We start from the raw sequence: 24,751 nt of genomic DNA, 5'->3' as shown, positions 1-24,751 counted from the left end.
GAGGTGCTGGGCTCATCCACCGCTCCCACAGTTGTCTCCATAGTGATGACCTGCTCCTCGGCATTCAGATCTAACATCATGATCTCCTCGATGAAGTAGCTTGCCTCTCCTTTGCCCTAGCTGGTGACATCATTGAAGATCTCAAAGCCTGGCAGAATTTTTCCTTCGGTGCTAGTCCACGACTCGGGAGTTCTAGAATAAACCTTCCCGTGGCCCTCATTCACAAAATACTTCTTTAGGCCCACCTTTCCCTCACTGCCTGTGTTGGACGGACCTCCCAGCTCATATCCCAAACCCCTCCGTGTTTTCTGACTCTTGAAGTCCGGAGATTTTGGCAACCCTTGATGGTGTGCTCCCAAGCCCATTCTGGGGATGAAACCCCCTTTCATCATCTTTATCACATCGGTGGTCATGCTGGACTCGTAGATCCCGGAAACCTGGAATCCGGAGAAAAGCTGAGGCTCAATTCCCAATGCAGCCACTGAACTCAGTTTCTCGGCTCGGATAGTCACTATCTCCTCCCCGTAGGGGAACTTGATCATTTGATGGAGCGTGGAGGGCATACCTCCCAACTTGTGGAACCATGGACGTCCCAACAATACAGCAAAAGTCACCGGTATATCCAACACATTGAATTCAGTCTCCTCCTCATGCGGCCCCACTTTCAGCTTAGCCTTGAAAACTCCCTCGATGTGGCGACGACTATCGTCGTAAGCTTGAATTATCATCTCCGAGGCCGTTAAATCTCCCTTCTCTATCCCCAGCTTGGTAACAGCTTCAACGGACACACATTAATGGTCGATCCATCATCAACCATCACACAGCTCATCCTCTTCCCATTTATCTCAGCTCGGATGTACAAAGGTTTGTTGTGAGCCTTACCCTCCTCCAGGAGATCTTCGTCTGTGAAAGTGATTTCCATCTTCTTCCGGGCTATGATTGCCCCTACTAGCGCTGCCGGCTCAGTGTTAGTAGAAATGACCAAGTTTTGCAGCTCCTTTATCAAATTCTCACGGTGGTACTTGGAGTGGCACAAGACTTCCCACACCGTAGACTTAGCTTGCATCCTTTTCAACTGCTCGAGGACTTGATCATCCGGCTTGGGAGCCGATCCTTCTCCCACCTCAGTTTCCACCATCGGCGCCTTTCCCTCGGCCACTCGACCTGATCTTGTCATAACGGCAATCTCCGGCTCATCATCAGATTCATCCCAAATCTTGATAGGAGTTCCCTGATCGGTATCTTCCTCATCCGAGGAGCTTTCCCAAATGTCCACGACCATCAGATCCATTACGTGAGGGACGTTCGGATTCAAATAGAAGGGATCTGCCGATCCATACATAGCCCAACCAACCAACTCGTCATAATCTCTGAGGAATACTCTATTCATCCTTCTTGCCACTATCGAAGTAGCGCCTCTCTGTATGCACATGAGCTGCACCTTATCACTCATCGTTTCTTGACACAGCTCGTAGTGGTACCTCCACCTCCTAGCGTAATCCGCAAACGGTTCCTCGGGGAATTGCCTGATCCTATCCAGATCTTCTAGGGATCCCGTCCACGGAATATACATCTCATATCTCGACACAAACGCATCCGGAAGAGGTATCCAATGACCCCTTTCTTTTTCTGATAGCCCTTGGTGCCACAACAAGGCTTCCCCTATGAGAGTTTCTGGGAAGTTCTTGTGTAACTCACTTTGAGGGAACCCGTCGTCATACATATGGTTGAGGAATAACTTCGCGTGCTTAGCGGGATTCCGATATCCACCATACTTGGGCATTGCTAACACCGCTTCAGGTGTCTCGTAAGAGGGCAAGTCCGGTGTTTACTCCGCAAGCATCCATACCGTATATTCCTTAATGAACCTCTTGGTCATCGTGGCCCAATCGCACTTGATACGCATCGGAAGAGACATATACCACATCAGCGGCTCCCCCATTAGTGAATTGCAAAACAGACTGGTAATCTCTTCTTCATTAAAACCTAAAGACCCCATGGCCGACAAGTAGAAGTGAAGGTGTTCCATTGGATCCTTGTTGCCGTTATACTTACTAACAGCTAGCAACGGACGTTTGATAGGCCCAATCTGCAGCGCAAAGCGCTCTGCGGTCCTATCCTTAGCTCTCTTATACTTTTCTAGGAATAGATCGGACAACTGTTCCCAATCATGCTTGCAGGAGTCGGGCAATGAGTGGAACCACCTCAAAGGCTCACCTATTAATGAATGGTGGAACCACTGAGCAACCTCGTCCACCCCAAATGATTCAACAACCATATCATACATATACTCGCGCAAGTGCATATCGGGATTCCCCACCCCACTGAATAAACTCAACTCCGGCACAATAGTTCGAGACGACCCTTCCCCGGTCTCTTCGGCACTATCTTCATCATACGACGCTCCGCCGTCTAATCCTTCATCCATCGGCTCGTCCGCCTGCTTCTCGCCAAGAAAGGACACATATAAACCACTTCCCACATTACTTTTCTCATCAGAGTCCAACAACTCCTCTTCGTCTTCCCCGAAGGATTCCATAACTAGACACTCTTCGAGCCCAGACCCGATCATGCTCACCATATGGTTAGGCAATGGATTACGCCTAGTGGAAGGGTTCGCTGACGAAGGATCAGCTATCTTCTTCTCCTCAATCAAATCTTGGATCTCGTGCTTCAACCTCTCACAGTTCTCAATATTGTGCCCATAATTACTGTGGAACTCGCAGTATCCCCTAGCTTGTATCTGTGGGGTAGGCTGTGCCTTGTTATAAGGAGTAAGAGCTTTCAACAATCCCTTTTTCTATAATCGTTCGAAAACTTTTGCGTAGGTCTGATCAAACTTGGCAAACTGCCTCTTCTCGATAGCGTTGAGTTCAAGCATTTTCACTGCGGCAGGTTCTGCACTTGCGCTTGGCCCTCCGGCACTATACCCAGACTTCGTCCACTTAGTATACGCTTTCTTCGGCTCACCGTCTCCCTCAACCATCAACGTGCAACTATACATCTGATTGAAATCAGAAAAAGGCATATACCGTAGCTCATTCTTAATATACGGCAAAGTGTTGCCAATTACCATTCGGATTTGGTCCTGCTCAAGCGGTTTCTGCTTCATAACTGCTGCCTTGGCTCTCCACCTCCTCACAAAATCGGATAAGGATTCCCCAGCCTGCTGCTTAGTACTCTCCAGTTCCTTCAGAGTAACCTCAAGCATAGTGTTGAAACTATATTGAGCGATGAATGACTTCACCAACTCCTTCCAATCTCTCTTTGTCACCAGCGGTAACGCATGAAACCACACGAGGGCAGCCCCCTCCAGGTAAGTATTGAACAGTCCAAAAACTTGTTCCTCGATCAAGATCACGTGTTTCATCACGGCAACATACTGATTCATGTGAGCGGTAGGATCCCCAGTTCTGTCGAACTTCTTCATGTCAGGGAGTCGGAATTTCAAAGGCAAAGCAGTTGCCGATAAGCAGTTCTTCAAGTTATAAAAATCCTGACTCCCGGAGCTTCCTCCGCGCAAATCCTGCACCTCCTGAGTGATGTGCTGCTTCCACTCCTCTTGCTTAGCTTTTTCCTTCTCAAGCTGTTTCTGGATGTAATCCTGATAATCATCCTCAGCGCGCTTACTACCACTCTTGTTGTCCTTCAAGGCCAGCTCAGCTAGCTGGGCCAAAATCGCGGCTAACTGATCATTAATGTTGTTCACGGAATTCTCCAATTCGGCCACCTTTTCATTGGTCGCATACATACTGACCGAAGACTGAGTAGACTCAGACGAAGATGATTCAGAAGCCACAACTGCCGACTGCGATGGTTCAGAACTGATAATCTGTAACTGGTCGAACTGTCTGACTAGCCGACTACTTTCATGAACCACAACCGCTTAATGATGACGTCTGCGCGAGCGATACCCATTAGTATGTATGCATGATTTTATATGCATGATTCGTGGTGTGTGCGTTTATTATTTACGGATATATAAGATAAGAAGAACAAACGCCAGTCTAATTACACGTATCACAACATCTCTCTTCCACCCTTATTCCTCCACACACTCGATGGTCCAGGTCTCTTTCCTAGGATTTTGGTTTGGGGCTCACATTGCAGTCCAGGGGACGCGTGATGCCGTCGATTATTGCGGAAAAATAAATCATTCACCAAACAATACAATTCGTTTTAACGCATCAGCATTCTGTGACTAAGATATCGACCAAATTAGATTGTCCTATTGAATAACTCGTCTTTTGTTATTTCGCGAGACGCATTAGTTCGGGTTTTGACTCCTTTTTGAGCGTATCTCGGATTTAGACGTGGTACGAGTTATGCTTTTGGTTCAATCGTTCGTTATTGACAATGACTCGTTCCCCTTTATTCACGTGGGTTCGTGTCTCGATTTTTAGATTACGACGGGATCTTTTGGATCTATCGAGAGACGTAACCTCATGTTTGTTTAGTGATGATGTCACTTTATTTTAGGGAACAGACTCATCGCGTAACGTGTTTGTTTTTAGCGTCAAGAATCCGCTTGCTCATTTTAGCTACGTGAAAAGACGGCAAGTCTTATTTGAGTGCACGATAATCTTTCGGCTAATAACAACTCTTTATTCCTTCCAATTTACGGGATATATCATCCTAGCGTGGTTATAGAAAATCAACGTTTCGTTTAATCGCATGCTTATTCGAAGTAGCGATATTACCGTTCTTTTTCATTTAGGCACGAGTCAAGCCAACACGCAGATCGGGCCATATTTCTTGTAGTTTTGGTAACGGTCGAAATGATCAAGCCATTAGTCAAACCCACAGTCTCGTCCATATGGTGCAATCATGCGGTTTTTTAGCTTGATTTGGCTTCGTGATTTTAAACGGCGTATATACCAGTTCGAGGCACGTATTTAATGGCATTGGTTCATTTTCTTTAACTACTCTCGGGATGGACATATATCGTAGATACAGAATGATTTTGGTCATTTTTATTTTTATTTTGCTTTTATTTTCTTTGTCACTTTTGCGGATACGTCCATTTCTCCTTAGAACAACGCAAGGTATAACGTAAGAGCTCATTTTTTATTTGGAAGGGACGGGCCAAGTTTATGAAACTCTTTACGTTACAACGGGGTCGTTCAAAACAGAAATGTTCTTCGTCTCCGTTTTGTCATAATATCGCTTTATCCCAACGTATTTAAAGAATGTGAGTAACGGCTATCGTTAATATAGTCTTTTGAATCGAGACATAATTATCCTTAATACCAAACCGATTTGTACTAATACGTGCTTACGTCATAACGTATTTCCTGAACATGTGCCTTCTTCGGGACACGGAAAGGGACCAGGCGGGTCGCACAAGTTCATTCATATGAGATGACTAAGTCGTCTTTAGTTTGAATCGTTTCGATGCTTTGGGGTAGTTTATATATCGGTTTAAGAGTATATGTTAACGCATCGTTTCATTTCCTTTACATATTTTAGGATTAGACACGTATCATGGCAATTTGAAAACACGAATTGATTCATTTATCACATCAAAAATAGTAACGGGTAATCCTATGGCAACTTCTAAGGCTACTATATGCTGACAGGGCTGATCGCGGGACCTCACAGGACCGCACAAATTCGCCCCTAACGAATGGATGGGGACCCTTTGGCGCCTTACTGTAAGGGGGAACTTACACTAGCCTCTTTCGAGCGACGAATGGACTCTCGCTAGAGGTTTCGCGGAAATTACCCAAAAGGTTTGCAATAATGCGCATGAATGCATACGAAAAGAAATAATACGATCCGTCCCCGTTAAGGGCTTAATACACGCCTTCTGGAATCAAATTTCTCGCTTCCCCAGCAGAGTCGCCACTTGTAGGTGCCGCGGCCTCGCCCGAGCGGACCGGGGGGTGGACACCGTTGACGACAGATGCTGTGATTGGCGCCGAAAGCAACCAATCGCGGAATCAAGCTGCTCGGGAGGACCGGAGCTCGGAGTATGGAAGAGTCGCCACCCACGAATGGAAAATGAACACCGATCCCTTGCGGGAGACCGGTGAGGGTTCGGGAAACTTAGGTACGAGCTGAGAAGGCTAGCTCCTTTCCGGAGAAAGGCTACTAGGCACCCCGACATCGCCCGGTTATGAACCACCGGCCTCCTACTTAGCGTGTTAGGTGATAACGGACTAATTGCATATTTCTTTAAGTTTAAAATTCATTTGAAACCTTTTCTTTCTCGCTTTGAAAACCGTTTTGAGCATGTCATTGAAGCCATTTTAGTAAAGAATCACCCATTTTGCATGAATTTAAAATATAGGAGAGAGAGGGAGATAGAAGTAAGAATTGATTTATTTACAGTTTGGTTTTATGCTTCAATTTATATGTTAATTCTAAGCTAATCTCATCCCAAAAAATGAATTTTTATTTATGGCTCGTACCTTAATCGCCGTTGGAACGATTTAGGTACGTTTCAAAACCCCGTTAATTTACATGATGTTCACTCGAATCGTCGTTGGAATGACTCGAGCGTGTGAAAACGTTGAACAAAAAGTTTTAACCAAAAACGTGATTAAGCATACAAGTCCATTTATTTTTGTACAAAACCGTTTAGTTAAGAAAACGATTCAAAACTCTATTATTTACAAAGAAAACGATTTTTATTACAAGGTTCGCTTAATCCGTCGTTGGAACGAATTAAGGGTTTAAAACGTGACGTTTAGGAAATAGTTTGAAATGGTAAAAAGCCTTTTATTTACACTTTATACATATCTAGAAAAACTTTACTTTAAATAAGCAAGTTAAACTCTCTTTTTGTGGTCTATTTTCCCTTTTTCACTCAATTAACTTTACTTGAACATATTCACAAGAATGATCAATTTAAATCCCAAACTAACAAAATAAAACGAATTTGAAATGCATACATATAAATGTCCAAAAGTAGAGTGAATGTACCCATATATATATACATTTTTATCTAAAAATAAGGATATATCTATAGGTTAGAAAAACAAGTAAAAGATACTATATAATATAACTAAGTATATGTATAATAGTGATAACGAAAAATACTAAATATAATACACTTTTATTCTAATTAAAAATATGTAAAACAATGAATAAAGTTCATAAATGTAGAAAATAACGTTTAGTTGAAAATAGTTTTTACATAATAAACACTAAACCAATATTTAATGACCCCAAACATCATCGATCAATTAATTATCCCAAAAACAAGTGAAAAACTATACGTATATGTATATATATGTATATATTGCTTTACAAAAACTAAATTGATATAAATTGAGTTTGAATATAGAATAGATAAGTATAAAATATCTAATTATTAGTTATAGGACCCCAAAACACTTTTAATAAATAAATTACATAATTACATATATATATATATATATATATATATAAGGCCAAATGTCAAAAAAGTTAAGAAAAAGGCTTAAAAGGGGATTTTTAAAATTCCAGCAGCTTTACCGACGGAAAATCTGTCGGTAAACTGCCTTTAGTGACAGAAACAGCAAAGTTACAGAATCAGTCCCAAACTTTCCAGATTTATTCAAACACTTTAAATCTACTCTATTCTATCATTTTGGTCCCCGAACTACCCAAATCGGGTCATAGTCTATAACGGAGTATCCCAAAGCGATGTTTTATTTCCAAAACGTTAATTTAAAAAGCTTTTCTAAATTCTATATTTACAACGTTTTAATCCCGAACTCCCCTTAAATCGGGTCACGGTTCGTGTTGGGACTTTAAAACGAGGTTTTTATTTTAAAAACAAGACAAAACTTTTATTTAATACGAGACGGGAATTAAATAAATACGGGAAAATAAATAAACATGATAAATAAATAACTAAATAAATAAATAAAGAAACAAAACTATAAATAAAATAAATAGATGAAATAAATAAAACGAGTCTAGTCCTCGGATAATACCTCAAGATCGGTATTGACGGCTTGATGTCGGTTGATTCCACGAGTTATGATTTTTCGGTGTTTTTTCGTGTTTGGTAAAACATTTAACTTTTAGGAAATTTGGATTTTTTAGGAAAAAAAATGTTTTCTCCCAAAAAATCACTTTCTCTCTCTAAAAATAATTTTCTAGAGTGAGAAGCTCCAAAAATCCCTCTCCCCAAATGCATGGGGATCCGTGCCTTTTATAGGCACGGATCCCGAAGGTTGGGCGTCGCCCGACGGGAGTGGGGCGACGCCCAACTCAGGTTGGGCGGACGCCCAACATCAGTTGGGCGAACGCCCAACTTCTGTTGGGCGCGCGCGCCCAACCAACGTTGGGCGTTCGCCAATCGTGCTTCGGGCCACGTCCAACGGGCGACGCCCGCCGTCCGACGGGCGACGCTCAACGCTCCGCTCATCGGGCGGGCGCTCGACGCGTCGCACGCTGTTATTTACGGAGCGACGATCGTTGCCGGGAGCGACGTTGGTCATTCATCGGCCGACGCTCGACCTCCGGGGCCCTCTCATTTATCGATATGACGATGAACGGGCCCGACCTTACTCAGGAGATGCTGAATTTGTTAGCGGGGCTATCACATGCCGGCTCTCCGAGTTTCCCTTTGATTTTTAAATTTCTTAACTAATGGAATCAATCGCTTTAGCCGTTTGTCATGGGTTTTCGTCACAGGTCCTCCGACTCGGTGTCTACAGTCGAGATGTACTTTTTTTTTCTATAAATGAAACGAATACTTTTTTAAAAAAATATGATGCAAATCTTTAACTTATTATGCTTTTACAATAAACTAGTTAGGTTTCAACTTAATAATTTTTAATATATCTCAATTATTTAATACATATTAATAGGGGTGTGGACCGAATAGTATCAAAGTCGATCTCCGTGAGGTGGTTCCGAGGTGTGCGACGTCCCTGTGCTGGGAATGGTCCCTGAGAATACTCCGACGATCAAGTTAGTGATGTGACGATCGGGTCAAACTAAATAAAGGAGAGAGAGAGAATAAGCATATGCCATCGTTGTGTTGGTGTCCAATTTTATACAGATTTGGTGATTGTGTATGGACCTTAGTTGGCCAGTATTTGTTTGAGTTAGATGGTGCAGGCCCACTGTCTTTTAAGTGGGTTTGGGCTTTATCCATATTCCTTATCATATACTAGTTAAAAAGATTTAATTATTTCCAAATAAATAAATATTTTTCAAAATTTAAATATCAAGTGGCAAGAGGAGCTCCCATGGTTAGCTTTTTTTTCGCCGATGACTGTTATCTGTTTTTTAGGGCTTCGATTCAGGAAAATGATATGGTTCAAGAAGTGCTAAATGAATATGAATTGACATATAGAGAAATGGTTAACTTTCACAAATCAGTTATTATGGTTAGTTAGCAATGTAAGAAACTCTGTTCGCAGAGATATATATATCAAATGTTGATTGTGATTGAAACTTATCCAATCATGGTCGTCGTTATTTAGATCTTTCCACATTGGTTGGGAGAAGCAAGCGAGAGGTTCTCCCTTTTATAAACAAACGAGCATGGAGTTAAAGGAAACTGATTACTTTGTTAATGAAAAAGGAATAGAGCTGTGGCTTTGATAGAGCCTTATAAACAGAAGAAACGAATTTTAAGGAAACTACAATTGCTGAGATTTGAATAAATCCAACTCCTAAAGACTAGCTTATCTAACAAATTAAATAACAGCTCCTACCTATTCTTTAGCTAACAATCTGCAGACCAAGTCAAATAATTCCAACAGATTCCTCCCCATAAACTGAAATATGCTTGAACAACAGCATCAGTTTATTTCTTCAATTCCTCTAACACCAAGCAAGCTTCTAAGTTTCACAAATTGATCCAACTTAATTGGTTTGGTCATTATATCTGCCACTTGCTCTTTAGTTCCACAAAAGACTAATTTTACAGCTCCCTCGGTTGAAAGATTGCGCAAGTAATGGTATCTGACATCGATGTGTTTTGTCCTTCGATGCATAACTGGATTTTTCGATAACTTAATTGCGGAAGTATTGTCACACATAATATCAATACACTCACAAGTTTTGACCCCTAACTCTTTCAGGATTCCCTTCAGCCATACTCCATGACACGCACAAGCAGTAGCAGCTACGTATTCAGCCTCTGTTGATGATAGAGTAACAATTCCTTGCTTCCTTGAGCTCCAACATACTGCCGCTCCACTTAGAAGAAAAACATAGCCTGAGGTGATTTTTCTATCATCCACATCTCGCGCATAATCGTTGTCTGTGTATGCCAACAGATTTTTGTTATTCTTATCTCCTGCATAATAACTGTCAGTGTATCCTAGCAGATTCACACCTGAACTTCTTTTGTAATAGACTCCAAATTCTAGCGTTCCTTTCAAATATCTCAGCACTCTCTTAGCAATCAACATGTGTTCTTCTTTAGGATCAGCCATGTAACGAGAAATTAAACATACCACAAACATTAAATCAGGACGAGTTACTGTTAGGTACATTAAGCATCCTACCAACTGCTTGTACAGTGTTGCATCAACGTTTCTGCTGCCTATTTTCGATAAGACAGTTCCTGGAACGATGGGATTTTTTACAACATTGCAATTCCACATGTTGAATCTTTCCAGAATTTCCTTTGCATACTTCTTTTGGCACAAATGAATGCCATCTTTGTTTTGACGAACTTCAACTCCAAGGAAAAACTTCATATTTCCCAAGTCTGTCATCTCAAACTCCTTCTGCATTGATGACTTGAATTCTTTGCACATATGTTCATCATCTCCTGTATAAATTAAATCGTCAACATAAAGACTTACTAGTAACAGTTTGTTACCATTCTTTTTCAGGAACAAGGTATGATCATAGTTGCTCTTCTCAAAGCCTTCAGTTTTGAAATAACTCTCGATTCTGCTGAACCAGGCCTGTGGAGCTTGTTTTAAGCCGTAGAGAGCCTTTTTCAGTCGGTACACCTTGTCTTCTTCTCCCTTTTTGATGAACCCTTCTGGTTCTTCAACGTAAACCTCCTCCTTCAATTCACCATATAGGAAAGCACTCTTATCGTCGAGTTGATAGATGCACCATCCTTGCTGAGTAGCTAGACTCAATAGAATTCTGATTGTATCCCATCGAGCTACATGCGCATATACTTCGTTGTAATCTACTCCAGCCCTTTGAGAATTTAGCGACGAGCCGAGCTTTACACTTGTTCACCTTTCCTTCTTCATTTAATTTTGTTTTGAAAACCCATTTGACGCCAATTTTCTTAGCTTGATGTGGTAATGACACAAGCTCCCAGGTCTGATTTCTTTCAATGGCTTAAATTTTGAGTTTCATGGCCTCCTTCCATTTTTCTTCCTTCACGGCTTCATTGAAGGATGTTGGATCATCATGTGAGGTGTGAAATGTGAAGCTTTCTTCTGATTCTTCTTCTTCAGACAAACGTTCACCAGATGCATAGTCGCGCATCCATGCAGGCTCTCTTCTTCTTCTTGTTTGTCGTGAGCTGGAGAGGACTCCTCAGTTTCTGGAACAACTTCAGAATTTTTATCTGTTATTTCAATAGATTCTCCTTCACTCTCTTCTTCTTCGGACTCCTCTGTAGTAGTCTCATCATCTCCCCAAGCCAATATATTCTGATCTGCTTCTGTTGTACTCATGTTCCAGTCCCATTTTTCACCTTCTTCGAATATGACATCTCTACTTACAATTATTTCTTTGTTGCTAGATCATACAAGCGATAAGCCTTTGATTCGTCACTAACTCCAAGCAAGATGCATTTGTGACTTTGATCATCAAGCTTAATTCTTTTCTGTTCAGGAATGTGCACATGTGCAATCGAACCGAAGACTCTGAAATATTCTACATGTGGTTTTGATCCAGCCCACCTCCCCTCGGGTACCATGTTTTTAACCGCCTTTGTGTAGCTGCGATTAAGAACATGAGCTGTCCATTTGGCTGCCTCTGGCCACAATGATTTCGGCATCTCCTTCTCAGATAATATACATCGTACCATGTTCATGATGGTCCGATTCCTTCTTTCTGCAATTCCGTTTTGCTGTGGAGTGTAAGCTGCTGTCAGTTGACGTCTTATGCCATTGTCTTTACAGAATTTGTTGAATTCATTTGATGTGAATTCTCCTCCCCTGTCAGTTCTTAGTCCGCAAATGGCTGTTTTTGCTTCCTTTTCAACAAGACTTTTAAAGTTTTTGAATGTTTCAAATGTCTCAGCTTTATCTGCAAGAAAATAAATCCAAGTTTTCCGGGAGAAATCATCTACAAGCACCAACAAATATCGCTTACCACTGTGGGAGGTCGGGGTGATTGGTCCACAGAGATCTCCATGAATCAGTTGCAATTTCTCTGATGCCCTCCATTTGCTTTTCTTTGGAAATTTTTATCGTTGTTGCTTCCCCACATTGCATATTTCACAGACCTTTTCTGTTTCTTTTAATTTTGGAAGCCCTTTCACCATTTCTTTCTGCTGCATAATTTGAATGGACTTCTGGTTTAAGTGTCCATATCTCCTGTGCCAAAGAATCTCCAAGTTTTCTTCCTCTATCTTCAAACAATTTCCAGGCAGTGGCTTCATTTTTGCATAGATTACAAACATGCGATTTACAGTCATAGGTGTGTTTACTATCAAGCCCCTTTGCTGATGATAGATTTTACAGGTTCCTTCTTTGATTAAAATTACCAGGCGCTTCTCCTGTAGCTGGCCTATGCTCAACAGATTGTTGGTAAGATTTGGAACATAATAAATGTTTGATATAGTTTGTGTGATACCTTCCACCTCAAATCTAACATTGCCTTTTCCTTCAACAGCCATTTTCGAGCTATTCCCCAATCTGACAGAGTGTTTGAAGCTTTCATCCAACTCCACAAACCAGGTTTTGTCTCCTGTCATATGATTTGAACATCGGGAATCGAGAAACCAAATGCCCTTTCCTGTATCTTTGCTGATTTCTGTGTGCACCATTAAGAGTAATTCTTCCTCCTCGTTAAATTCAGCATAGTTGATGACTCCCCTTTCTGAACTTGTGCATTCAAATTGATAGTGTCCCTGCCTTCCACATCGATAACAATTAATGGCAGCCCTATTGACAAAAGGCCTAGCTCTTCCCCGACCTCTGCTAAAGCTGCTTCTTCCTCTCTAAAATCTGCCTCTTCCTTGTGTATTCCTTGGTTCATTTTCAACTTGTAGAACCTGCTCTTCGCTTCTCTTTTCAATCACCTTTTGTTCATGTACAAGCAATGAAGCTTGTAATTCATCTACTAAAAGTCTATCAATGTCCTTCGACTCCTCAATTGAGCATACTACGAAGTTGAATTTGTCAGTGAGACTTCGAAGTATTTTCTCAACGATTTTGACATCACTCATATCTTCTCCACAGTTCCTCATGTCATTAGCAGTTGACATGACTCTTGCAAAATATTCAGATACACCTTCTCCTATCTTCATCTCAAGAGTTTCGAAAGTTCTGCGAAGTCGTTGAAGCTGAGCTCTCTTCACTCTAGCACTTCCCTGGTACTTGACTTTCATTGAATCCCACAGCTGCTTGGCCGTCTCCTTCCGAGTGATTGTTTTCAGAATGCTTTTGTCTATGGATTGAAAGAGATAATTCTTTGCTTTGAGATCCTTGAGCCTCGCTTCGTCGATCACCTTTTGTTGCGTTGCATTTATGACTTCGTTTCCCTTTGGTTCTTCGAAACCCGATTGAATGATGCTCCAATATTCCTTGGAACGCAGGAGATTTTCCATGATCAAGCTCCAGTGATCGTAACCTCCATCAAATTTTGGAACACAAGGCGTCGTGAAGCTTCCTGAATCTGCTGCCATATTTGTGTGTTTTTCCTCTCAAACACCCTTACAAGCGTATTCTCTCCTTATCTCAGTATTTTTCCTCTCAAATACCAAGTTTGTATGTTTCTCTTATCAAGTATGTAATTGCTCTGATACCAGATAAAGGAAACTGATTACTTTGTTAATGAAAAAGGAATAGAGATGTGGCTTTTATAGAGCCTTACAAACAGAAGAAACGAATTTTAAGGAAACTACAATTGCTGAGATTTGAATAAATCCAACTCCTAAAGACTAGCTTATCTAACAAATTAAATAACAGCTCCTACCTATTCTTTAGCTAACAATCTGCAGACCAAGTCAAATAATTCCAACAGGAGTCAAGTCATTTTTAATCTTGTCATTCTAAGCTTCTCTTGTGCTCATGAGAATAGTCTTTTAAAGACTATAAGTCCTATATTTATTTTTTTGAATCAACAAATCGATGAATAAGTCCTCCTATATTTATTCATCATATTTTGTATTTTAATTCTCTTTAATACAATGATTATTTGGTTTAAAAAAACAATTTTATCGATAAATTATAACTAATAGCCACTCAACTTTGTCTATCCACTAACTATATAGAGTAATATAAAAGTCAATATACTTTACATTTTCTAATACTATAGTCATTAAACTTTAATTAATGTCTTAAAATAACTGTTGATGACCTATAAATAATAATTAATGATATTATAAATAACTTTAATTCTTTAACTTTTTCGTTTTTAAATCATTTACATGTTGTTTGACTAAGAGATAAAACTCTAAAAATTGTGATTTTGAAAACTAAAAACGTGGTTTAACCTATGTTTCTAAACAAATTATTGGATTTTTTTTTTTTTTTTTGACAACAAACAAATTATTGGATTTGTTCATGGTAAATGGTCATTAGTTTAATGATAATGTAATTTACCCAATTTCATCCTCCACATTTGATTAAAAGAATATAGTAATTTAATGTATAAAAATCCGACAAGCAAACACTTTATTTCCCCTTGTAGAGGTACATACTTTATGTCAAATCTTGTTCGCTGCTCCTGCTTTAATGGAGCGGACAACTTCCATCATCAGAAAATAATTATGAAGTCTTTTTCCCTTGCTTTTGTGTTCTTTTATTATGTCAGTTTAATACATTAAACAATTGAGGCTCTGTTTTATATAAATTATTTTTATTAATTTATATAATACATTTTTTTTTATTTTATAAAGTTAAACGTTTATAGTTAGGAGCGATTTTTTTCTTAATATTTAAAACGGTAAAATTATACATCTAACATTGGCAATCAATAACAATTTTATCCGTAACATTAATAAGTTGGGTTAATTTGAAAAATAATTCATCAAACCGTTTTCTTGATCATGAATATTGTCATCTACACTTCACATGTGCATCATTTTATCATCATTAGTAACAAATCACAAACATATGATTAAACGTGAAATTTTTAAAATAAAAATATATTGTCTTTTGTACGAGTTTGACAAAAAAAAATTAAAATATTTTATCAAATTTATAAATATTAATTTTCAATTTTATTATTAAATCACAAAACAAAATGAAATCTAGGAGTGGTTGTCATTTGGCTTTCTTTTTCAGAAAAGTTAATTCAATAATTGAGAGTTTCAAGGTTGATAGTTTAGCAGGTTCTATCCAAAAGACAATTGTTTATCTGATAGGCTGGGATAGACCAGGTGAAGGGATGGTAAAGTTGAACACCGATGGATCGCGTAAAGAGGACGGAAGAATTGCTGCCGGCGGTGTATTGAAAGATGTAGGAGGTGCTTGGTTGTCAGGTTTTGCTCAGAATCTGGGTTTGGGCTTCTCTTTTATTGCTGAGCTCTGGGGTGTCTTTTCTAGGCTTAGGGTGGCAGAGGATCTGGGGATTAGGAGGCTGCTAGTGGAGTCAGACAATCTTGAAGCAGTCAAGATGATTTCTGATAAAAGGGCTCTGTATTTAGGGAACCAGAATTTAGTTAAAGCAATTAGAAAGGTTTGCTCCTCTTTCGATTCTATCAACTTTTGCCATGTTTTCAGGGAGCAGAATCGGGTGGCAGATCGGCTTGATGCTGAGGGCCATCAGAGGGCTTTGGGCGTCTCTATTTTCTCTTTTCCTCCTGATTTCATGTTATCTTTGCTTTCTGAAGATATTGTGGGGGTTAGCTTTCATAGGCTAATCCCAGATTAATTTGTTGTGGTGTTTGTTTTGTCTTTACTTTCTTTTCCCTACCAAAAAAAAAATGAAATCTCTTTTTTAAAACTAACTCACATGTGCAATTGGTATAGAATAAGAAATAAAACATCAGTGTTTTATAATAATGCATGAAATTCACCAAACTTGCTTTGCTCTTAGGTGTCAACGTTGGGGTGAAATTGCACCGTTTTAGACGTTAAGAATAAAATTGCTCCTAGTTGTAAATGCTATGAGAATTTTCCACCTTATCCCTTCTATAATTTCTTTGTCGATTAATTTAAAACATGTCTATATTAGATATTTTAAATCCGAACAACAACAGTTCAATATAATTTTTACCAAACACTAATAATTAAACATTTAATAACAAACAGCTAACAGCAACCGCAAACAGCTAACAACAACCACAATAGTTATTAGCTAACAGTTGAACCAAACATGCACTTACTCTATCAAGACATATAATATTAAAGATACAGATTCAAACTCTTCTGATATATTTTTGGATTGTAATTTTTTGATTACTTCTATCTAGATATTATTTTTTTTTTCTAAGAATGAAATAATTCTTCAAACATAAAACAATAAATTATTAGGGAAAATTACACAGAAATTCATATTTTAAAAACTATTTACAACTATATCAAGTCATAATTTTAGATTATGTCAAACTAGTAAAATCAATACTTTTAATATATTTTAAGGATTAGAATTTTAAATTAGAAGCCTAGAATATATTTTATAGGGTTTATGATTTATGAATTGGAGTCTAGAATTTTTAAATTATAGTGTAAAATTATAATATATAGAGAATAATGACAAATTAAGAATTAAATTTAATGATACGACTCAGTTGTAATTTTTTAATTAATTATGATATTCATGTATTTGACCCAAATTATTACTAATAAAAATAAAATAAAAAGTTCTTCAAAAAATTAAAATAAAATAAAAAGTAAAAAGAAGCTCTTTACTAACATCCACCCAAACCAACATCGGTAATATTATAATTTTTTGGATAAATTATATCCATGGCCACTAAACTTTATTCATTTTAACATTGTGATCACTGAAATTCAATTCTTAATAGTATAAACACTGAATTTTATTATTTTTAATACTGGTGGCCACTGAACTTTAATTAATTCCTCAAAATGACCGGTAACGACCTCAAAATGAAAATATTAAAAAATTAACGACATTTACCATGAAATCACATTTTTTAGAGCTTTATCTCTCTACAAATTCACTCTTTCTCCTAACCAAAAAACACCTAAATGATCTCAAAACGAAAATTTTCAAGAATTAAAGTTCCTTATAATATCATCAACTTGTCGAAATTTTATTTTGAGACCTTCAACGATCATTTTGAGACGTTGAGTGGCCACCAGTATTAAAAAGTATAATGTTCAATGACCATACTATTCAGAATTGAAGTGCAGTGACCATAATGTTAAATTGATAAAGTTCAATGGCCATGGGTGTAAATTACCCTATTCTTTTTATTTTTTTTATTTTTGGTAGGAAATGGAAAGAAAAAAACAAATAAAAAAAAGCAGCCCAAAACCTAACCTGAGATTACCCTAGGAAAGCTAACCCCCACAACATCATCCAAAAGAAAAGAAGATAGGAACTCAGGAGGTGAAGAGAAGGTTGAGACTCCCAACATCCTCTCATGGCCATTGGCCGCAAGACGGTCCGCCACCCAATTCTGCTTCCTGAAGACATGGCAGAAGCTGATGGTATCAAAGGAAGAACAAACCCTTCTGACTAGGGGTGCACATGGTCGGTTAACCAGTCCATTAACAAAAACCATTAACCAGTCCATTTAATTCGGTTAACCATATTTCGGTTAATATAAACTTCGGTCGGTTAACCTATATTTCGGTCGGTTAACCATTAGTGACTTTTCAAAGCAAATATCACTTTACATCTATAATTATTCACTTTAAAATAAATATATAATTATTTAAATATTAAATAAAAATATGTAACTTCAAATTTAATTAACAAAATTACCAAAACAAATAAGTTTTAAGTTATTTTGATATTTTTAACTTAAAAATTAAATACAAATATGTATATTTATAGATTGATAATTAATTTTCTACATATATTTATACTAGTTTTATGTATATTAATACATAATCGGTTTATTTTTCGGTTTCGGTTAACCATCGGTTTTTAAAATAAAAACCGTAAACTAGTCCATCGGTTACGGTTAACCTATTTTTCGGTTTGGTTTCGGTTTCGGAAATCGGTTTTTCGGTTTTCCGGTTAGTTTTGTGCAGCCCTACTTCTGACCCCTTTGATTAAATTATGGTTATTTAAACAAATAGCATTATTATCAGAGATCATTTTGACAGCTTCGAGGTTGTCAGATTCCACAAGCAGCTTCTTCAAGCCCAGATTCTTAGCAAGCCTGAGACCAGAAAAGATCCCCCACAGCTCTGCAGAAAAGGAAGAACCCATACCCAGATTCTGAGCAAACCCAAACGCCCAAGCACCACCAGCATCCCTCAGAACCCCTCCAGCAGCAATTTTACTGTCATTTAGACAAGAACCATCAGTATTTAACTTCACCACCCCTTCACCAGGCCTACTCCAGCTAAAGAGATGAACAACCTTCCTCTGGATAGACCTAGCTAAAATATCCTCTTTGAAGCTATCTATAATAGTAAAAATCTTTTTAGAGAAGAAATCAAACAAATTAGGAATAACAACAGTTTCTCCTCCAAAAATCTCACCATTCCTCCACTTCCAAATCTAGTGACAGACAACCGCAAAGAGGATAGCACCATGCTCCAGATCAGCCAACAGCTTCCCCCTAACACCATCCACAAATCAATCAAGATCAGAATGGGACAAGAAAGCAGACGACAACTGGTTAGGGAGAACTTTCCTCCACACATCTTTACTCCTAGCACAATCTCTAAGAGCATGGCAAATGGTTTCCTCATGCCCTCTGCATCTACTACACGCACCAGACTCCACCAAATAACGTCTTTTTCTTTCAATATTCGTAAGCAACCTATTTTTGACACCAAGCCACGGGAAACTCCTAATACGATACGGAACTTTCAAGGCCTAAATATTCTTTCAAATAACTGAGCGCGGAGCCTCCAAATTCTGATTGAAGGCCTCGAAAGCAGATTTACAAGAATAAGCACCGTTATTTGTCAAAGACCAACAGTGACTATCCCCATCTACCTCCTTACTACTAATTTTAACTCCCCTAATCATATTATGCAAGCTTGTCGACTGCTTGAGCCTGTTCTTAATGATCTTGATAAAATCAATCGTCGGTTCTTATGGGGGGATGCAGATGAGGGGAAAAAATTCATTTTGTTCCTTGGAAAGAGTTTTGTCAACCTAAAAATATGGGAGGCCTAGGGATAAGACAAACTAGGGACAATAATAAAGTGTTATTAATGAAACTTCTTTGAAGGATGTGGCAGCTCCCGTCTTCTCTTTGGGTTCGGTTATTGTGCGGGAAATATAGAAAGGATAGGATTTTTGGAGGTCCTAAGGAGAGAGTTATTAATTGTTCTTTTTTATGAAAAGGTCTTAGTGCTGTGTTTTTAGAGTTTTGCTCTGGGATTGGTTGGTCGGTAGGTAATGGTAAATCAATCAGCTTTTGGTATGATATCTGGATTGATAAAAAGCCTTTATTAGAGGTGTGTAACTCCCCGCCGCCTCTTGAGATTCGTAATTGGAGGATTATTGATGTAGTGGTTTCGGAGGGTGATTGGATTTGGTCGAGGTTCGACTCTTACCTTAGTCTGGAATCGCACCCTATTCTTTTTATAACTATATATCTTTTTAAAAAAAAATTATTTTTAAATTATTAAAGGCAAATAAAATTAACAATATTATATTTATTAAGATTATATTAAGAACTAATTATTTTTGGGAAATTTACATAAAGATTCATTTTTTAAAAACTATATAGAAATTCATTTTTTAAAATCATTTTACAATTATATTAAATATATAATTTTAAATTATATTAAACTAGTAAAATTATATTTTTAATATATTTTAAAAATTAGAATTTATAAATTAAAAGTTTAAAATATATATTTTAATTTATGATTTCTTTGAAATCTATAACTTTTAAATTATATAATATATAACAAATAATGATATAGATATAACTTAAACATAATTTTGTATTTAATTATGATATGATATTTATCTGTTTGACTCATTATGTTTTCGAAAAAAAATAAATAAAAGTAAGGCAGTGAAATGAAAGATTATAAGCTCATCAGAATCATTAATGATCAATGCTGATTCATCAATGATCAAAGCTGAAGATATTTTTTTTTTCTTATATTATTTATTCGTTTTTTATATCATCATTATCACTACATTTTTTTATATGTTTTCAAACTCACCCTTATAACTGTAAATCATGTAAGAATCCAAATAAAATCCATTCCTTTTAATTGATTTTGTTTAAAAATATATATAAAAAAGGTTGACCAATGTAAAAAAAATTTAAAAAAATTGCATATTTAGCTCACAAATTATATTATACCATGACTGAAATTGTACATATGATAACATGTACATATTTAAATTATTTTTTTCCACATATAATCAAATTCCAACTGAAATTTTACGCATTTCATATTATTTATCATTTTTTTTTTATTTTTTTTATTAGGGAAGCACAAATCAAAATAACAAGATTAAACAGGAATAAATACCCTCCATCTATGGAAGTATCAATAGTTTTTTTTATTGATTGGTGAAGCAGATCAATATTTGCAATTAAATATTTTTTTTGGAAGAGATAATAATATTTTTAATTTGGTGAAAAATTAAACTCACCGATGAATATTTTTTTTGTATTTTTGTATTTTTTTTTCTCTGAATAGCAATGAAGCCCCCAAAGATTCCACCACTATCCTTTCACTCCTACTTAACCAAAATCTTATCTTCTTTTCTTTTCTTTTCTCGAAGATTTTCTCGGAATCCAAACAAACAATATGCCTCCAAATTACCTCATCATCATAATCACAGACAATTCCACCTTTTATCTCTTTCCATTTCCATATCCACATCACCATTTTTAGCCACTAGCTAGTTGTTACACAATGCTGGCTCCATACATGTAAATTATGGTGGTGATTGTTATGTTGATGGTGGTGCCGGTGATAATCCGCTTCATGACATCTCATCAATCCTTCTCCGGCCACCGGAAACCTCCATTCCTCGTTTCTCTCCTTCTCTTCCTCCTCTTCTTTTTCTTCTTCTTCAACTCTCTCCTCCTCCTCTTCCTCTTCCTCTTCTGCTTCTTCTTCTACTTCCTTAATTTCTTCTTCTCGGAGTCGTTCGATTTCTCGATCTTCAACTCGTTTTTCTTCTATAATAAACTCATCTAATTTATCATCCCTAACAAGATGCAACCTCAACCTTCCGTCTGCACGAGAAGCGCGTAAAATCTCCGGTCTATCAATCCTAACCTCCATCAACTCAAGACGGCCATCTTTCCTCACCGGCTGGAGAAAAAACCAAGGCTGACCATTATGATTCAAAGAAGAAAGCGGCGGCGGAAATTTCTTCACCTCTCGTTTTCTCCCACAGATTTTACTAATCCTATGAGAAGAATTCGATCTGGACCTCGTAGGCGCAGTACAACACATCTGAATCTCATCATCCACTCTTCGCTCATCACAACTCTCAAATCCTAAACTCTCAGTACACGACATCAATCCATCAACACCGCCACCTACATCGTCAATAAATCCAATCCCGCCTGGATCTTTCTTGGGCGCCGCCGGCGGAGTAGGACAAGATGACGATCTGATTAATACAGTAGCAGATTCAAGAACATTAGGAGTTTTACAAGAATCGCCAGTAGCAGTAATCAAACCTATTCCACCGGTTCCAGCGGTGGTGGATGAAGAAGGTAAGGATTTAGCGGAAGGTTTAATTTTAAAATCGGGATCGAGATTCATCGGAATTGAGAGGCCGAGCAAAGAGTGAACGCTCTTCTTACAGAAAGTCATCATGGTAGATAATAACAATGGAGAAACAGAGTGAACTCATGTATGTATATATATATAAGTAGAGAGAGAAATAATAATGGCGGAGGGAAGAAGATGAAGAAAGAAGAGAGAAAAGAGAGAGGTGAATTAACAAGGGAAGGAAGGCCAAAGATAGGTAGAAAAAGGTAAAGAGGTGAAAATTGTGAGCTGGACTGATAGAGGAAACGGTGCCGGGTCCCACGTAAGATGGCCTGAGACTTCGCTCTCATCTAACTTTTCTTCCAATCTTTTTTATCTTTTATTTTTCACACAAAATATAAATAAATCTACTAATTTATCCCACTGAAATCAATTAATAATATCACATTTTCTCGTAGTAATTAGTTTATAAAATTAGAATAAATAAATATAAAAATTGTAATACATGAATTATCTTAATCTCTAATAAATTTTATGGAATAAAAAGTACAATTTGAAAGAGAATATCAAAGATTTATAATGATTAATGTAATGTTTAGTATTAATTTGAAAATATTAATATTATATCAATTAGTGTTATTTGTTTATTTTATTTCCTCGTTGATATTAAGGGATATTTTATTTGTCTTTTCATTTTAAAAGGCAGAGTTTGATTTGTTTGGTTAGACACCTTCTGTTTTCCTTTTACAGTTGAAAAGTAACTTCTTATAAAGAAAAAAAAAATCTCAGCTTTTTTAGAAAAACAATATTTTTCAAAGATAAATAATAAACAGAAGTATGAACCAGCAAACAGGAGCAGCAGTCCTCAAAATGTGAGTTCTATAATTGAAAAGTAACTTTTTTCCAAAAGTGGAGAATATCTACTTTTACAACATCAAACAACAATATCAAACAGTAGCTAAATAAAATGGGTTGTTTCTATTTTTCAAAACTAGTTTTTACCCTTTAATTCTAAACATGAAACAAAAAGTATTTGATAAAAATTTCAAACAATTGTTTTTAATAGAAAAGATAAATTATTTTTATAAATCGTATCGTCGTATTAGAAATTGATAGTTGTTTTTTTACGTAATAAAACAATAGTACTTCTTTTGATATATTCAACATGTGTTTTCTATTGAACTATATCCTAAAAAATAATTCATATATATTTGTTACATAAATTATATAATTTTGTGATACTTTCTTCTTATTATTATGTATTTGTTTATCTAAATTGAAAATAATTCATATTTGTTGGGACTATACTTTGTAAATGTCACAAAATTAAGAAATTAGTTGCATCTTTGATTAAAAAAAAAAAAAGAAATTAGTTGCACAAAAACGAGTAAAAAGAGATTTAAAGGTGTATCATAATATATTAATCACTTTGAAGTTAAATTTCCTTAATTTTAACTTAAATTGGAAATTTTAATTATAGTGTTCTTGGATATCTTTAAAATATTATTAATATTTAATTAGAAAATATAAGTGTGAAATGAATTATTAAAAATAGGCAAAATTGTAGCCTTCAAATCCATAAAAAAAAAGGAAAATAACTATTTAAAAGGGATAAAGTGATAAATAATTAGAAAAGAAAAAAGATAATTTGGTTAAATATATCATGTGAGTAGATGATGATAAGAATCAGATTTATTGCCGTTAGCAAGAAAGATATTTTTGCAGTTCAAGAAACTCGTTTTTAATTTATTTTTCAGTGACAACTCACTTTTTTTAATTTGTTATAAATTATATATAAATAATTCAAGCTTATCACATATACAAGTGGTTGCCCATATTATTAGTAGTGCACAGTTCATTTACAGAAAATTCAAAACTGAATTAATTTAGTATATATTATATTATAGGTTGTGATGCCCAATATTAGTTAAGCTGTTTTTATTGCTGCCATATTTATTTGGATTTGGATAATTATCCCTATATTATAATTTCACACCTTTCAATCCATGCAAAATATTATTATTTATTTTTATTGTTATTATCCAACTTATCTCTAGAGAAAAGAAATCAAATAATGATAAAGATTTAAAGTAGGGTGATCGGATAATCATCGAATTAGTGTGATTGAGTAAATCTTAATACAACTTAAAATACATTTATGTCATAATAGCGGTTAGCTAATAACTATTTGTTGTTTCTATTAGCTATTTATTATTAGTGTTTGATAAAATTGTATTGAACTATTGTTAGTATTTAAAATATTTTTTTTGGTAGGAAAGGAAAGAAAAAAACAAAAAAACCAAACAAAGCCGATTAACCCGGGATCAGTCTGGGAAAACTGACCCCACTACATCATCCAAGACTAGAGAAGAAATGAACGACGGAGGAGAAGGAAAGGTTGAAAGCCCCAACATCCTTAAATACCCTTCAACCGCAAGACGATCCGCTACACGATTTTGCTCCCTATAAATATGAGCAAAGCTAAGAACATCAAAGGAAGCTCCAATCCTTCTAATGCCTTTGATTAAATTTTGGAAAATGTATTATGTAAAGTAATAAAAATAATCTAAATAAAAAATAAAAAAAATTATTGAATCCAACAAAACATTATTCTTTGAGTAGTCATGTTATAGAAATAGAATACTTTGTTTTTGACAAAGTATGTCTTACTTGGTGTGTTTTCACCATTGGATGATGGAGTATAAAATTAATCCAATAGTGAAAACACACAAAGTAAGACATACTTTGTAAAAAACAAAGTAAGTATAGCCTTTACCTAAAGAAGAAACTATTATGTGAAAATAAAAAAGATTGTTTTATTAATAGCAGATAACTACAAACAGATGTTCATT

The 24,751-nt window shown here is 36.5% G+C and overlaps 1 protein-coding gene across 1 annotated transcript; it reads right to left on the bottom strand.

Moving 5' to 3' along the window:
- Positions 1 to 20,708: 20,708 nt before the first annotated feature.
- Positions 20,709 to 22,117, bottom strand: LOC136207462 (protein FANTASTIC FOUR 1-like). Its single transcript, XM_065998720.1, has one exon. It carries the CDS (start codon positions 22,002 to 22,004, stop codon positions 21,069 to 21,071), a length of 936 nt encoding a protein of 311 aa, XP_065854792.1. The 5' UTR covers positions 22,005 to 22,117; the 3' UTR covers positions 20,709 to 21,068.
- Between the last annotated feature and the right edge of the window lie 2,634 nt (positions 22,118 to 24,751).

The sequence above is a fragment of the Euphorbia lathyris genome, chromosome 9, assembly GCF_963576675.1.
Source record: "Euphorbia lathyris chromosome 9, ddEupLath1.1, whole genome shotgun sequence".
NCBI lineage: Eukaryota > Viridiplantae > Streptophyta > Magnoliopsida > Malpighiales > Euphorbiaceae > Euphorbia > Euphorbia lathyris.
Note: the sequence above shows the minus strand (reverse complement) of the source record. Positions and strands in the feature narration are given on the sequence as shown.

Excerpts from the sequence above, each read along its gene's own strand:
- LOC136207462 (XM_065998720.1), bottom strand. The coding sequence starts at position 22,004 with ATGATGACTTTCTGTAAGAAGAGCGTTCACTCTTTGCTCGGCCTCTCA.